The sequence below is a fragment of the Nelusetta ayraudi genome, unplaced genomic scaffold, assembly GCF_046127955.1.
Source record: "Nelusetta ayraudi isolate G7.1 ecotype Tasmania unplaced genomic scaffold, CSIRO-AGI_Nayr_v1 ptg000041l, whole genome shotgun sequence".
Classification (NCBI taxonomy): Eukaryota; Metazoa; Chordata; class Actinopteri; order Tetraodontiformes; family Monacanthidae; genus Nelusetta; species Nelusetta ayraudi.
The window spans coordinates 71,076-87,526 of NW_027466091.1; the positions used below are offsets into that span (position 1 = coordinate 71,076).

The 16,451-nt window shown below is 44.8% G+C and overlaps 1 protein-coding gene across 3 annotated transcripts in view; it reads left to right on the forward strand.

Moving 5' to 3' along the window:
* pde4d (phosphodiesterase 4D, cAMP-specific) overlaps positions 1-16,451 on the forward strand; it is a 127,728-nt gene that overhangs the window by 45,416 nt on the left and 65,861 nt on the right. Inside the window, exon 1 of one of the 3 annotated variants that reach the window (XM_076033160.1) lies at positions 12,399-12,676. The exons of the other annotated variants lie outside the window; for them this stretch is intronic. Within the exon in view, the coding sequence (XP_075889275.1) occupies positions 12,414-12,676 (263 nt within the window). The 5' untranslated portion in view covers positions 12,399-12,413. Of the gene's footprint in view, positions 1-12,398; positions 12,677-16,451 lie in introns of those variants that run through there. 3 annotated transcript variants of the gene reach the window in all.

Below are 16,451 nucleotides of genomic sequence, written 5' to 3' on the forward strand. Positions count from 1 at the left end.
TTTCTATGTGCGACACAACGTCCGTCTGCGCTTGAAGCCGGTGATAAATTTGCTATTCACGACTCGCGGCCGTGCGCATAAATCTGCACGAACCTCCAGCAGTAAAAACAAGGAACTAATTGATGGCTCACTTACCGTTTTTCTTTACTGCAGCGCCGAGCTGTTAAACAAAAGGTCTCGTTGTGATGGTTTCGCTCGGCGCTGCTACATTGCGTTGTAAAAGTTGAAGTAAGTGGTCTTGATGCGGTCTCTGAAAGTCAAAGCCTTGTCACAGTGCAGTGAGTAACAACTCTGAGCTCTCCTGCCTAAATTTCCACGCCTTCAATTTTTGATTGCGTCTAAGGCACTGCAACTGTTGTGTTTCAACCTACAGACCACATTTGTGCTGAAGTCCAGGATTCCCATGTGGACGGCTGATCCACATTCAACCGTTTTTCTTCAGCTTTCCTTTATTTTTCTAAAATAACCCCAAGGCTCAATTGCAGGAAATTATGTTCCGCATTTCAACACCAGGGTTTGTGTGGGAGATGTCTACCAGTGTGTAGTATTCACAGAAGGAGCTGGAGCAAATCACATGAATAAGTTATGACCTTGCCAAAACCTGAATACTACATGGATGCACTAACAGGCTAAACATCAGAAGCTGAGAGGCCCGCAGAGAGCTGCTGTTGTTGTTAGAAGTGGTGAGACGGCTAAATGCCTGATGCACTAGAAGAGATGAAAGTAGAGAGCAGCTTGGTGCCCGCGGTGACTCCTCAGTTACAAGGGCAGAATCATCAACACGTATGGAGTTTTTTTTTCTTCTCTGTACGACGAGTGACAGTTAGCATCCGCTATTTATCTTCCCTTTTCAAACTTCGTGGCTTCTTGTTCTCAGGCGTTTGTCTCCGTTTGTCAGAAACTTTTCAAAGACATACTTTTTTTTTTTCCAACTCCCCTTCTCAGGCTTTCAATTTTCAAGTTTGTGCATCCCTCCTGTGTATCTGGCCACCACTTACGCCTCTCCAGAGAGATAATAGGCGGTTCCCAGCGTGGCCCCTCTGAGTTCAGATGGAAGGGCTTACTGTACATTAGAATGTTCTGGAGACCTTTGCTTGCACTGGGGAGTGGCAGGCCAGCGAGGGGTGCACGCATCATAAAACGCCCAGCGGCTCAAGCTTCTGCCTTTTCTCACAACAATTGTGGCCCGTGAAAATGCGGCCACCAAAGCTTGAGTGATAATTTAATCCACTGTCGATCCATGCTGGGATGTTAATGAAGAGTTTGCCACTAATTTTCCCTTTTTTTTTTCATTGGCTTTGTGGCGTTTGTTCAAACAGGACGCGGGAGCCCTAAAAACTGGGGCTACAAGTGGCAGAGAGTAAACGCTTTGTATTTTGCAAGCAGCAGACAATTTTTTTTATGTAAAGCTTTTTTTTTTTTTTTTTTTTACCTTTCTTTTTCTGTTTAATTATGAATAATTGAATTCTTTGCATAACTATTTTATTTTTGTTTTGTTTTGGGTTTTTTTTCCTCAGTCAAGAGGGCCGAAGAAGCCAAGGGGAACCTTGATGATGTTCAATGACATCCAGCCGTTATGAGCGCTGCAGTATTGTTTGAACATGAGTGGAGGGTAAAGGGCAATTTCACTAAATCACTTGTCATGCTTGTGATAAATCTCCTTCGATGCAGTGACAATGATCGAGGTGTAGGGGGGCGACTGTACAATTGTGGATGATTGATTTTTTTTTTTTAATGAGTAACTGACCTGTGCACACAAGTAAGGGCTTGTTAAGGAGTGAAAATAAACCATGGGACAGAGGATGTTTAGCTAGTGTTGCTCCACACCCTGGCTTCACATGATTGGTCACTTTCATTTGGTCTGAAAACAAAATCGATGCGCAGCCACGGTCTGTGGATGGTTCCCCCGGAAATTAGAAGTATTTATTTATTTATTTATTTATTTATTCTGTCCGTCTGTCCCCAAAGGGGACGGAGCGATGTGGCGGACAGAGTGGACAACTGGAGTGCCTGCCACCCAACCCTTCCACTCAAGGTCACACCAAGCACATCCGCTGGGACTCCCGGAATTGCAGATGGGAAGCTGGGAGGGAAATGGGGCTAGGGGTGGAGAGGCACAGCAGGTATTGGGAGCACAAATGAGCGCCTTTCCTGAAGCACATACTGTCGCGCTGTGCGTGAGAGCAAAGGGCAGAGAGGGATGGCGAGCAGTGACGTGAGCATCGGCGAGACAAAGCAATGCCATGTGTGCATCACGTGCACACATGGTTTTGAAGTCAACCAACGCAGCCTCGATCAGATAATTTGAGTGTAAGAGTGTCTGTGTACGGAGAATCTCTCATTACAAACTCAGGTTCTGGCTCAGGAGAAACGTGATGATTTTCTTCCAGGAATCGCAGCAGACCCTTCCAAAAAATCCATTGACTTTATTTTGCTACTGGCGCAGGAGTAATGCACATTCAGCATCACCTGATGAAACTCTGTGACTTTGTCTTTAAATCCTTGAGCTTGTTATGTTAACCTAGAGTCTGAATTTACTTTAATTTTACAATTTTACAATTAAATTTACTTAAATTGTTGACAAAAAAAGAATTCTGACTAAAATGAGACGATAAGATTTCGTCAACTAAAACTAGACCAAAACTAAAAAAAAATGACACGATTAGATTATGACTAAAACTAGTAACAGTTTAGTATGAAAACTAAATCAAATTTTGCTGTCAAAGTTAACACTGCTTGAAAGAAGACGGCGTCAGTTGGCACCCTTTCAAAGGAAAACTCCAGGAAGGTCGTTTGCAAGTTTGTAGCAAGCAGCAAGTGTGCTACTGTAGTGAAGAGCGGCAGACCAGCTAGCACGCTGCAGATCTCATGTCATGACTTGTCACCACCACCACCTCAGTGATACACCTCCGTTGTCCCTCACACCTTCACTGTTGCCAACTGGCAGCACAGATAGGATGTCGATTGATTGGTTCGAATGTGGCAGATGGAAAGTTTGTCCAATCACATCACCTTTTGAACATTTATTTATTTATTTATTACCCCTTCCATGTGCACGTGTGGAGCATTATTCACACTGTAGCTCAGGCGATTAATTTGCACCCTGGCACCTGCGTGAGCTTCCCTTTTAACACAGAAAGTGACAACATGGCACAGTGCACCATAGTGATCATTCCTGTTATCCTTGTTATGCTTTGCTGCAATGTGTTTTCTTTTACACGCATTATGCTCCAGCCCAATATAAGTTGTCCTCAGTTTTTTCTTGCTGGGAAATTTAAATTTGTCCTCCAAACAGGGTGTGTCCAACTATTGGTCCAGCTGCTTCATAAAAGCAGATCTGTAGTGTGCTGAATTTGGGCTATTAATTTTGTTGATTTTCCAGTGAAACAAATCAACAATTTTCTCTAAAGATGCAGCTATTCAACAATTTGTTCATAAAAAGCCGGGGATGCTGCAGTTCATAGTTTGGAAAATGCACATCATGAGACTAGACGGCTGCCACCGACTGCTTGACAATGGATTTTTTTTTTTTTTTTAGTGTGACTGATTTCTATTCGCTGATTTGATTTTTTTTTGTCTTTTTTTTTTATCTGCTAAAATTCTTGAGATCTTGAGAGGTGCTTTTTAATTCTCAGTCACTGTTGGGACACTCCCCTGCCCCACCCTGCACACCTTTTTTCTTTCTTTTTTTTGAGTCCACCAGTGCTCAGTATTAATTGGAAAAACATTTAGTCTTTATTAGCCACCTGTGTTTCGGGTTACTCACTGTGCTCATGAATTATTAATCAATGAGAAGTAATTTCCCCCTTCACCATGCATCAGTAGCTGCCCAACACTGCAAATCCTATCACCGTCTGCGCACATGCTCGGCGAGCCATACTGTAATATAATCTTGCCTCATTTAGCTTCCCCCATTTTTTTTATTTTATATCAGTAATTTCTTGGCCTGTAATGTTTCACTCGTGTTCGCATTAAGAGCCGGATATGACCGTTGTCCAAGCAATACCAGTGGCAGTATTTTAATTTTCTGCAACACTGGGGTGTGAAATGTGACATCTTTTATTAAATGGGACTGATAGCAAAGTGTGGGGAAAGGCTCATTACTGCTCGCATGACTCGCATGCACTTTTGTCGTAAAGTAATGTATTTGCATTGTCGTGACAGTCATGGTTGCCTCCATGGTGGCTAGCTGGGCAATCTTTCATAGATAGACTCATACATACACAAACACATCAAATACTGGCACATAAAAAAAACCAAAAACATACATGGACGCTACACATACATACAAGAAAGAAAGTTCATAATTTTAAGATCCTCAACTGTTACCAGTAGTTTTAGAATACGACATGATTTCATAACATCAGACATAATGCAGTAACAATTCTTGCTTGAGCCTTTTTGGACCTTCAGAGGTTACACAGGTTTAAACGAGTACATTTCAGTTTCCTTTTTAATGAACTAGAACATGTGATCGGAGCTCATTGGGATTTAACCAAAAATTCCTTCATTTTAGCAGCCTGACGGGTGACTTTTTCCTAGACAAGACAGACTGTAGTTATTCCAGAAGCTAAGAATATATATTATTAAACTGTTTAGCGCACCATCTTTAAATTGCTAGCAATACGTGTTGGAAACAGTCACCTGAGAATTGCCCTTCCTTGCGCGGCCAGTGGTAGTGTCTCTAATGGCCTACCCTACACACTCCCTGTAAACGCAACACGAACAGGTAAGAATGTTACTACAGAATTTGCGTTTGCGGTACCGACAAATTGATTCGCTGTGAAAACGGCATTCATGCAAGAGGACCCAGTTAGTGACATTAAGTCATGTGGTTCTCATATGGTGTGTGGCAGATAGCTTGCTACTGCGTGCACAGCACAGAGACCCCGTTTTAAAGCCAGGGGCCATTTCTCAGGCCTTCCTTCTCCCCCTCCCCATCTCACCTCACCTCACACCCGTATCACTGTGATCATTTGTATTCCTCCGCTCGCATTTACTGTCATCCGGTGTCGGGGAGCAGCCGTCTTCCGAGCTGGAGCCCCTCCCCCCCTCTCTCACTTAGCAAGGAGAGCCAGCTGACTCGCCCCCGCAACACCCCGTCCCGCTACTCGGCCCCACCCCTAACTCCCGCCAACCCCCCCCGTCTCTTATCTGAGCGGACGGCGTGCGTGCATGCAAGAAAAAGCAGAGACATAAATAACAAACCCTGTCACTGCTGTAAACTAAATGCAACTGAACGTGAGCCGCACGCCGTTAGTTCATCGCTTCGGCATTCTGGAAGAAGAATTAGGATTCTGAGCACCGTAGATTCTTCTCTCCTTGATACTAGCACACTCGGTACTTTTCACTGACTGTCATTCAATCTTAATGCGTATTGGCTTTCACTCAAAAGGGCATGTAGAATTTTCTTTTTTTTTAAAAAAAAGAAAGAAAAAAAAGACAAGGATTATGGAAAATTATTTTCATAGCAATATGTTGCTTTTTTTGATTACCTCTCAACTTCTCCCCTCATCTTCCACGTGTTTTCAATTAATGTTTCCAACTGGGGCCTTGAGGAGGCTATTCAATACTAATTAGCTGTTTTTTTCCTGCGTAGTTCCACAAACATAAATGCATCTCCGCATAAACATTACACAAAAAGTAAGGAAATGTGTGTTTGGTAGATTATTTCTTTGTTGTAGCAATGCTTCTCAGAAATAAATCTTATGTCGATGGGAAGGCTGTTTATTCCCCTTTTGAATGGTGCCACACTTGTAGGAAACATGCATTTGTGCGGTGAGCAGCAGCGCTAAGTAATCTGGGTTACGCCCCTGAAAATTGTGACAAATCTTCTCCGCCGAGTCAAACGGCTGCAAGCTGCGATAAGCTTACAAGTGTGGCACCTTTTAAAAGGGGAATGAACAAGCTTTCCATCTCTGTGAGATTTACTGGTAACGCTTTGTATTACAGTCCACGTAATAAGCATTATTAGGTAATAAGTGTAACCAATGCTTATTACAAGGACCTTAAACATTTATTAATGTTAATAAGCATCTTATAGGGTACTTTTTACCTATTGACCTATTTTTTACCTATTAGTAATGCTTATTACAAGGACTGTAATATAAATTGTTACCGATTTATTTCCAAGAAGCATTGTTACAACCAAGAAATAATCTACCAAACACAAATTCCCTTACTTTATGAGTTATGTTTCAATAAGGCGCCTTCATTACCGGTCTGTCTTTAACTGTGCCCCGGCAAGGCACACTGTCGCTTGTAATTAATTGTTGTTGTTTTTTAAATAAATAAATAAATAAATGTGCCCGATCGTGCGCAGCCTCTGAGGCTGTGAGGGGAGAGGGTGCAGCCCATGACTGTCGGCGGGAGGAAGGCAACGTGACGGCCGCGTTTCAGGGTCAACATAACAGCCGTGTTGGCAGCTGAGAGATAAGAGCAGCAGGAGAGGTTCGCGGCAAGATGGACATATGATGGGGGTTTGTGTAATAGAGAAGGTACACCATGCAGGTGGCGTAAGAATTCAGCACTTCATCGGAGGAAGGCCCGCTGCTCCATGCAGAGCGGCCGCTGTCCAAGAGCTTTATTGCAGCGCTGCACTCCAACAGCTTTTGTATTCAGCTCTCCTGTGAGGGGGAGGCGTGTTGGGCTATTTGGGATAAGCTGTAGAATTCTTCTGCAGACCCATCGTTCACTTCGCCTCTCACTGCCACTTTTTCCTTTTTTCTTTTTTTTTTTTTGGAGGCACACACTTGTTTAATAGATAAAGGACTTTTTGGTGTCCTGGTCATATGTGGACTTAATTTCGTTTCACAAGGATGAATTTCTCGTTTCATTGAGTGAGTCATCTAAACATGACGCTTTGCAAATGTCAAATATGAAGAAAAATGCAGCCTTGCTGAGAGGTGACTGCGTGGTGTATAGGATTCCCTTATAAAGAAGGTACCCAGTGAGACAGAGCTGTTGTTCAGAAAGCCTTGGAGCGACCCTGAGCAAAGTGAACGTAAATCAATGTCTGAGAAAGTCTGCAATCCAGCTTTATTTGCATGGCCCGTGATGCAGTTGGGGAATCTTATCCGAGTCTTGGGCAGAACATCTATAACGAAATGCTGCCCCCTATTGGAAAATCTCTTCAACTGCAGTTCTTGAATTCTGGTAAGAAATTCCTATTACAGTCGATTACATTTGACTGTGGCAGTGCGGTGGTGGTATGTGGAGGCAAAATTCCCCAAGTAAATTCATTTTATAAAGCTCTATTTTCATAAATTTTGAAGACATAGACTGTTTCATGAACGTACCTCTCTTGCACACACATTTCTTACACAACAGACTTTTGTTGCACATTATATTTTAGCTATTTTGTAATTCGCTATTTTTATCTCTCCTATACATATATTTTTTATTTTTTTCATTAAAATTAGTTAAAGTTAGCTTTTTATATTGTTTTTCAAGCACCAACAACACCAAAGCAAATTCCTTGTAAGTGTAAATCTTACTTGGCAATAAACGTGCTTCTGATTTGAGATTCTAGTGCATTACGAGGAGAAAAATAATTATAAAATGCAGAGGCAGAAAAGCATCAAAATGTTGAGTGCATAAATATATCGATGTTCCTTCAACAGCACGAGTCGCCACAAGGCCGCAATCAAAACTGAACTCAATAAGTACAATTGTGTCTTGATGCACAACTCTTAACACTGCAACTGTTTGCAGCGTGGTAACAAATGATCGTTGTTTGTGAACGTCCTCACATTTTATAGCGGGAGCCATTAGCGCAACTGTTTTTGCATCCCGCTGCAAGTCATTGAGGCAGGTGTCCACCAGAGGGAGGCAGAGCTGTGCTGGAGCTTTTGGATCTCCTGTCTATACAGAAGGAGAGCTGGGAGATGTTTGGCTGTGCATTATTCTGTCCTTGTTTGCGTCACTTTCGAAGGTCTCCCGACTTCAGTTTTGCTTCCTGTGACGCCTTTTCCGCACAACGCTCCTGCAGCACGACCTCGCTGAGGCGTTTGCATGTTGCCTACACCACTTTATAATTTCTGGTAACTATAGCAACAGATCGACGTAATAAATCCTAATTGTGTTTTGAATATCCCGAGGCTTAATGTGGCATTAAGTGCAAAGACTTGATAGTCAAATGTCACACCGCAGAGAGCTCATTTACGGCCCAGATTCCAGGCTGTGAGGTGGAGGCACGCTGTGTTCTGCCAAGTGACAGCAGTCAGTCACGATGAGACAGTGTTTTTCAAGGAGCCTGTGGGCAGTAGTTCAGATTGACATATTGGGTGGAACACGTCTCAGTCACTGGTTAGTGGCAGGTGCTCGTAGCGTATTCCTCTTCATGACCGGTGTGACTTGCGCTGCTATTCACCGCTGCATAAATTAAAATTCACTCGTTACTTTCATTGCAATGAAACATTTCAACCAATCAGACAATTTCCATCAAATTTGATTTCAATCAAAGAATTTATTCAAAATTTATTTCAACACCCGAGCACTGCAATCTACTTTTCTTTGATTTCCTTCCTACCGCAGTGTTTTTCTCGCTCTCCAGGTTGGACTCTAATGCTGATTATGGAGGACTGACACTGATGTTGTGAAATTTATTGAGGTGCCTCATGATACAGTGTTTCGATTATGTAAGCAGGCAGTTGAGACTGTTGAGGGGGTGTCTTTGGAGATCGCAGCGCGCCGAATGAGCTCGGACGGAGGAAATGAGCTTCTCAAAAGACTTTTTTCAATGGATGTTTCTCTTAGACAGCTGCGTTCATTTACTCAGTTCAACCCATATTTTTTACTCTGGGTTTTTAGAGGCTCAGTTTTTAGCTCATGCTTTGCATGCCCTTTGCAAAGCACAGGGTGGGGCGTCTGCTCAGGTAGCAAAGCAGAAACACATGCTGAGGGATTACAGGCAGTTTTTTTTTTCTTTTTTTTTTTAACTGAAAGTGTGGAGGAGCACACTTGTTTGAAATTCTTGTAATAAATGCAAGAAACACCTTGTACTCTTTGATTACAAATGAGCCCTGTGCTTTTTGCAAATGGAGCTGGCCAGCCCGATTTTTGTTCACGCCAGAGTTCCGGGCAGCTGTGCTGCAATAAATGTGTTGTGTGTGTGCTGAGCGTCCTGCAATTTTCCTCATGTATTGGCTCCTTTTTATTTTCTTGCTTTTGGTCCCTTAGCCTTTAGTTCTTCACAAATCCACTTGTCCCTCTCTATCCATGTTGCCCCGGTAACCAAGGGGAAGGATAGGGGCCAGGCGGGGGGGGTGGTGCGCACATGCACGTCATGTGCGGCGGCAGGGAGGGGTGAAGAAATGTTCCACAAAGCGGAGAGAAAACGAGAGCAGACCTCAGTAAAGCTGGCAGGAGATGACAGGAGAGCAGGACGTGGAAGAAAGTACAGAAATGACAGTCAATATGCACAAACGTGTTCAACACACGATTGAAAAGACATAATATTTTGGCTTAAATTTAAGAGCTCGTCTCTCTCGACTTTTTGTGAGGATGATTAGCTCGAGGCTTCTGAATCAAGGCCAGCGTTTTTAATTATTGCCAAGGCTGAAATTTTAAAATGGTTTCGGAACAAAGCACTGAAATCAGCCAGAGTTCCTCGTTCGCATGGGTAGCAGACGGATCTCTGCCTCCTCATACTCGCCCTACAATAATGATGATGATGATGATGCTGGTAATAAAAATTGACACCGTTGGGACACGACAGTTGTTGGCCTGTCGACGGGTTTGGAAGGACACCGAAACAAGGTGACCGTGGCAGACTTGGATATGGAGCCAAAACATGGCCGAGGTTGACGTCAAAGACCTGGAAATTATCATCAGTCCTCTTCTTGACTTGACTGAAGGAATATTTACATGATTTGCACACATTTGGAAAAGTGTAGTCAGTAAAATTGGATGGACTTTTGTTCACTGACGGGTTCATGTTGTTGGTAGAGTGAGAAAAATCTGGGACGTATTAAATCAACCTTAGAAGTATTGGCAAAAAATGAAAATATTGTCTTAATCCTTTGTCTCAATAATTTTTCTATGTTTTCGAGCTGTGGTCTCACATGAGCTTAGAAGCATTTCTGCAGCGGTGTGAATGAAAATATTTGATGTTCTTGACACATTCTTTATTTTCTTTACAATTTCTTGATCTTGCCCCCCCCTTTTTTTTTTTTTTTTAAAAGTCCTCAACGGTGAGAAGTGCAGTCGATATAAAGACATCCGGGCTTGTGCTAGTTTTTGGAACCAGGTAAGAGGACATTATGACTCTCCATACTGCTGCTCCACTGAGGATGCTTTACAAGGAGAAATGAAGAACCCCTCGTTCAGCTTGTGGATGGGTAGTTAAGGGCCAGTCGGTGAATCCGAGGTACACTCCTGGTCCAAAGTCATTCTCGTCAACGGCAGGAATTCCTTTGGTTGCGTCCCGAGTGGAATTCCTCCGGTCACTTAGATTACATACGTTATGCCGTTCGCAGCATAGCACCGGGTTGGATATTATGCTTGTTTGTCATTTGGGTCACTGTGCACAGCTTGTGGCTGTTTTCCCTCTGAGTCTGGAATGTGAACTGTAGCCAGAGAACTCTCCAGATTACCCCATTTGGCTCTGTATTTTAACCCTGTGTTTTTTTTTTTCTTTTTCTTTTTCTTTTTCTTTTTTTCCTCCCAGCGTCAGGAATGCTTTCACTGGGAGCCGCTTACCGTGCGTTAAGCTTCGGCTCAACGGGAGCCACACAAGTTTGAGTTTATGCCAGAGAAGTCACGGACATGCACTGTACACGTTATCAATATTGTTTCTAGGCTCGGACCTGTCAGGAATGAGTCAAGTGTTGACTCTAGTTAAGATTCAATTCACTCAAATTACAGCCCCAAGGTGTAGCTACAGTGAAAAACACATTTTTTGGATTTCTTTTTTTTTTGTTTGATAAGCTACTGGTTGGAAGTCCACAAGGTTGCCCCCTCTGGTTCCAGTATCTCCACCATCCCACGGCGGTTCCGAGAAGCGTGTCGCCGGGCCTTCAGGATGCTGCGCGGCGTTTACCAGCGTTTTCCTCCCTAGATGTTGGTAAAAACGAGTGAAGCAAGAGACACACTTGCTGCCGCAAACACAGCGTGCACGGCGTCCCAGGGATGTCCTGCGCTGTCGACTTCCTGCTCTGCGGTTACTCAATAACTAATGGGTGCTTTTAGTGCGGTCTGCTGCGGCGGGAAATGCCACCTCGCAGACCTCCTCCTGTGTGTGTGTGTGTGTGTGTGTGTGTGTGTGTGTGTGTGTGTGTGTGTGTGTGTGTGTGTGTGTGTGTGTGTGTGTGTGTGTGTGTGTGTGTGTGTGTGTGGTTTCGCCCTGGACACAGTCATGCATACATTTTTCTCCCCCCAGTGCCGTTAGCCGCGGCTCGCTCTGTTCAAACCTCCTCCTCCTCCTCTTTGTGTACACACATGCACTCTCTGTCCCCTCTCCCCCTTTACCCCCCCACCCCCCATCCTCCTCCCCCCACCCCCACCCACCCCTCGCTTTCGCACACACTCTCTCACACATGCTCACGCTCTCTTCAGCGCCAAAGGATCAGTAGCTTATAAACTGGCTGCAGTCAGCAGTCGGGCTCTCCGCTAGGCAGTGGAAGGGAAGGAAGGAAGGAAGGATGGATGGATGGATGGATGGATGAATTGCTTTGACTGCACACAGCCTTGCTGGATTGAGTCATACTGAGCTGGGGAATTTTCTATTTCATTTTTTTTTCCTTATTCCTTTTTATTTTTTTGTCAAACTGGTGAGCCTTCATGCTTCCGTTGTGCATCAGCCGGAGCTGAATTACTTGGGCCGAAACTCCCGCAGGGCTGGACGGCACAGGACCTCGTTCAGGTTGCGTGCATGCGGACGAGTGGACGGAGGAGCCGGACTGTAGATGAAATTCCCTTTTGCTGGTTCCTTTTTTTTTGTGGATCCCGCCTTCCCTCCGCCCCTCCCTCCGTATCTCCTACCCACCCACCCTCTCTCTCTCTCTGTCTCTCTCTCTCCGTCCGCCGTCCCCACATCCTCTTTGCTGCACTTTCGCTGTTGACGGCAGTCAAGGAGGCAGCTCTCAGGGCTTCTCTTCATCAGCCCCGCTCAAACAGGGACAAAGACATGAGGATTTTTTTCGCCTCTTTAACATCCTAAATCCAATTTTTTTTTGAGGGGACTCTGAGTGCAGGGGATTACCAGCTGAGATTTTTTTTTTTTTAGTTTTTTTTTTTTAAATATTTTTTTCACCTTGGGTTTGACGCTGAGAAGAAGATTGTTGAATGGGATATTTTCGTTAAAATCTCTATAATTTAAGGGGATATTTTTGGATTCTGAAAGAGCTCACTTGACTTTGATTCCCTGAGGAGGAGGAGGAGGTGGTGGTGTTGGTGAAGCTCAGGGCCGGCGCATGGCCCAGCAGGCAGGCATGGGGGTGACCCAACAGGACACCCTGGCGGTGCCCCCCATGCCCAAACACTCGGGCCTGAACGAAGACCTGGTGAAGATCCTGCGGGAGAACCTGCTGCAGCCGGAGAGGCCGCGGGGACACCGGCGCTCGCCCTCCTCCATCTCCCCCCGCCTCTCCCCCCGCAACTCGCCACGTCTGCTGCGCCGCATGCTGCTCAACAACAACATCCACAAGCAGAGGCGCTTCACCGTCGCACACACATGGTAAGGCGGCGGCGGCGGCGGAAGGGCATCGCCAGTTTAAGAATGAAAATAGAAGTAAAAAAAAAAAACGGTGCCCTAGATGCGTCTAAACCTGCACAAATGGCAAACTTGAAAGGTGACGGCGCCGTGTTTGTGAACGGCTCTGTGTACAATGTGTAACTTTATTGACAATTATTTTCAATAACTTGAATACGCTCCTTCATGTTGCATCCAGCCGTCTTATCGGTGTCCAGATCTGTCGGTACACCTCCTCCCTGGCGTCCGTTACCCCAGCTGACACTTCACACACACACACACACACACACACACACACACACACACACACACACACACACACACACACACACACCACCACCCAACCGACCCGCAGTCCCCTGCCCTCCCACTCCCGCCCAGTCTGATACATACACAGCAGTAATGCAGTCTGTGTCTGTGTGTGCGCGAAGATGAGACGTGCCGACGGAGGATCTTGGCTGTCTCGCCAGGCATCTCTATCAATCCGTCCATCCAACCAATCCGTCCATCCATCACTCCGTCCCTCTTCCTCTCCTCAGCTGTCCGCCTGCAGTTTCTGACTATTAATTAGTCTGCTATTGTCGGCTGTCTGTCACTCGCCTACGCCTTACCTCTCTCTCTCACCCCTCTGCCACTCTCTCGCCCCCCCTCCCCTCATTCCATCTCCCTCTCTGCTCCTCCTCTTGCCTCCTCCCTGCTCATTTTTTCTCTTTTCCTTTTTTTTGTTCCCCTCTTCCATAATGCACCTCCTCCTCCCTGGCATCTGGAACGGGCTCCTGACGTCATTTGAAAATTCAGTCAGAAATTTGCATCAGAAATTTTTCACTTTGTCGCCCCATCGCTTCCACCTCTGCTGTTTTTTTTGTTTGTTTGTGTGTTTTATAAATAGCATCAGACAGTTGTCTGCTGCATCCCTTCAGGTTTTCTATTATACTCCTGGCCCCCCTTTCTTCTTTTTTTAATCCCCCATTATCATCTCTTTTATCTGGCACCTCCGCCACTCCATTGCAATTCAGTGTCTGTCCTCTTTTTCCCACTTTGCTTCTTAACAGATGCTATTTATAGCCGAGGGAGACGTACAGAGTGTCATTGCTTCTGTAGTTTTTTATTTTTCTAATTTTAGCTACCCTGCTTCCTGCGTGCGTGTATAATTTACATTTTATGAATTAATTATCCGTGTTAATTAAGTGCTGTGCATGTGTGTGTATGTGAAATTATGGCTGGTACTTGGTTACTAGTTCTGGTTATATAATTTAGCACACGCCACCATCCTTCTCCCGTGTGCCACTGTAAGCAGAAAGGGAGCGTGATGGCCACTGGTGTCCAATTTATGTGCAGTGGAAATAAGAATGAACAGTAAAATGGTGACAGCTTAATATATTCACCATATTACTCTGTGGCAGTGCAACGTTTGGTTGCCTCTTGTTGGCATTTTTACATCCTTACTTAAAAATATGAATGGAAAGCAAGAGTGATTTAACAGCTGCAGATTTATTATTTTGTGTGCAGTCAATTCCTGATGTCGCTTTTGTCTCAGAATGCAGCTGCTGTCCAGAAAAAAAATCGAATGTTGTTGGTAAAAGCCATCTTACAGCCACCTCCTGAAGAAGCAGAAATGTTTTTTGTTGTGTCGCATTCTGTTAATATCCTGAAATTTTCTGAGACATTCTAACACTTCACATGGAGTTCTTGACTCATCGTTTTGGCTGCGAAATATGAGGAAATCGTATCGGTCGCTTCCCTTCACACAGTTTGATGGGCCAGTTTTTTTTATTATGCAGAAAATGTGTTAGAAAATCAAAGCATCAATCAAAGTAATTTGTTTTCAAGTCTAATGTCAAAAATAAATATAAAATATTAAACAATACAATAAGTATTACTTAACTTACATAACTAACATCACTGAAAACTAAATGAACACCTATGACCATTAGTCTGTCGGCCTGTGAAAATTATTTTTGTACAAGCCAACTAAAATATGTGTAAGTAATAAAATGCAAATTCCATAACTCATAGCCTATCAATACACATGCCAGATGTGACTCGAAATGAAATGAAATTATGCAAAGGTGGTAAACGGAATGATGGCCTGCGTAGTTATCAATCCGAATGCATGAATATTTATTAAAACCACTCTGAGACCAATGAGAGCGTTGGACAAACTGCCATTATCGTGTTCCTTCAAATTGATCAAGTGAAGAAACATGCATATCTCTGCGTATCTGGCTGCGAAGTGGGGCTTCCTGTTTGTTTGATGGCTCGCTTGTTCGGAGGTGCAGGAGGTCTGAAGAAAGGCAGCGCCACTGCCGTGTTGGGGGTCTGAGAGCTGTGCGCCACAGAGAGACAATTTGTAGCAGCGAGAGCGGCGGTATCAAATGGCTCCGAGCAGTCGGGAGGTTGGCAACTCTGGTGCAATTTGCTCCAATCACCTCCCTCATTGTTTCGCAGCTGCGGGGGAATCGTGGGGTCGCTGCGTTGTAAATCTGGTAACGCAACGCGGCCCCTCGGTGGCTGCGCTACACACTTCATTAACGGGACAATCTTTCTCCATCGACCGATTGGCCTCATGCGCTCCTTCGCCGCTCGTATAGGCCCCGACCCAGTGGAACACGCTGGCGATTTAACTGCAACTTTGAGAGCACTTGCATTGTCGAGGCGAGCCTCGCCGAGTACAATACATCTGCCGCAATTGCCGGCAAGATGCATGGAGGAGACGTTTGGGGATTTGATTAAGGGTTTAAAGGGTTTTCGTTGCAGAGTCTTGGCAGTTACGAAGTGCCGACAAAATGTTGTGATGGTGGGAAGAAATTACAATCGCCGTGTATTTAAGCGGGACCTAATTTGGCTTAAGGGAATTTTGCTTGAGTGTTTGTTCTTCAGTCTGTTGTTGCCAGAGCCTTATTGCAGCGTAAGCTGAGGCGCTACCTCCTAAAGCAGCGGAGGCATTAGCGTGGATTTCTGTTTGGAATTAAAGGGTATCTGTGAACTGGGTGTGTTGACAACAGACTTAAGACGAGCATTACATTGCGGTTCATCTCGACATTCAGAATTTTGAGTCGTTTTTCTTTATGTACAAAACAAAACGGCTTTAGCACCAGTCTGCCGGAGAAATGCGATTATATTCTTCGTACGCACGTCCGTTATTATACACCATATGGTGACGCACTTCTGTTATGTCATCATGCAGTGCAGCCGCGTTTTCTTCCTAGTGGTTTGCTTTTGTCAAATGTCTCTCTGCAACCGGGAAGCGCTGCAAGGGTGAATTTAATTCTGTTTCTCGCAAAGTTTTATCAGTCGCTTGCAGAGTGGCACGCGGCCCATTCAGAGCCCCGCCACTGAATGTTGCACTCGCACCCTCCAGTGTCAGACGCAGGGCCGCACACTCACGACTCGCCCGGCCAGCGCTCTCCATCTGAATAACTCTTACATTCTGTGTTCAACTTCCCCCTCTCGCTGACCCTGAGGTATTTTTAATGCTGTTGCACAACAGTGTCTGACTCTGCATTGCAACACTGCAAGTGTCTCTTTATGTAACCAGAGGAAGGGCGGTATTTCAGCGAGAACAGGTGGCCACGATGGTTTGGCCACGGTGGTGATTCTCTTCTGGCTTGGCCGTTTGTGTGTGTGAATGTGTGTGTGTGAGTGTATGTGGGTGGGTGAGGAGTTTTGACTGATGTGGATGGAGTGGAGGAATGATGGATTGATGGTTCCCTGGTTGGAGTGGAAGGAAAGAGGCAGAGCAGAAGATGGGAACCGTGTG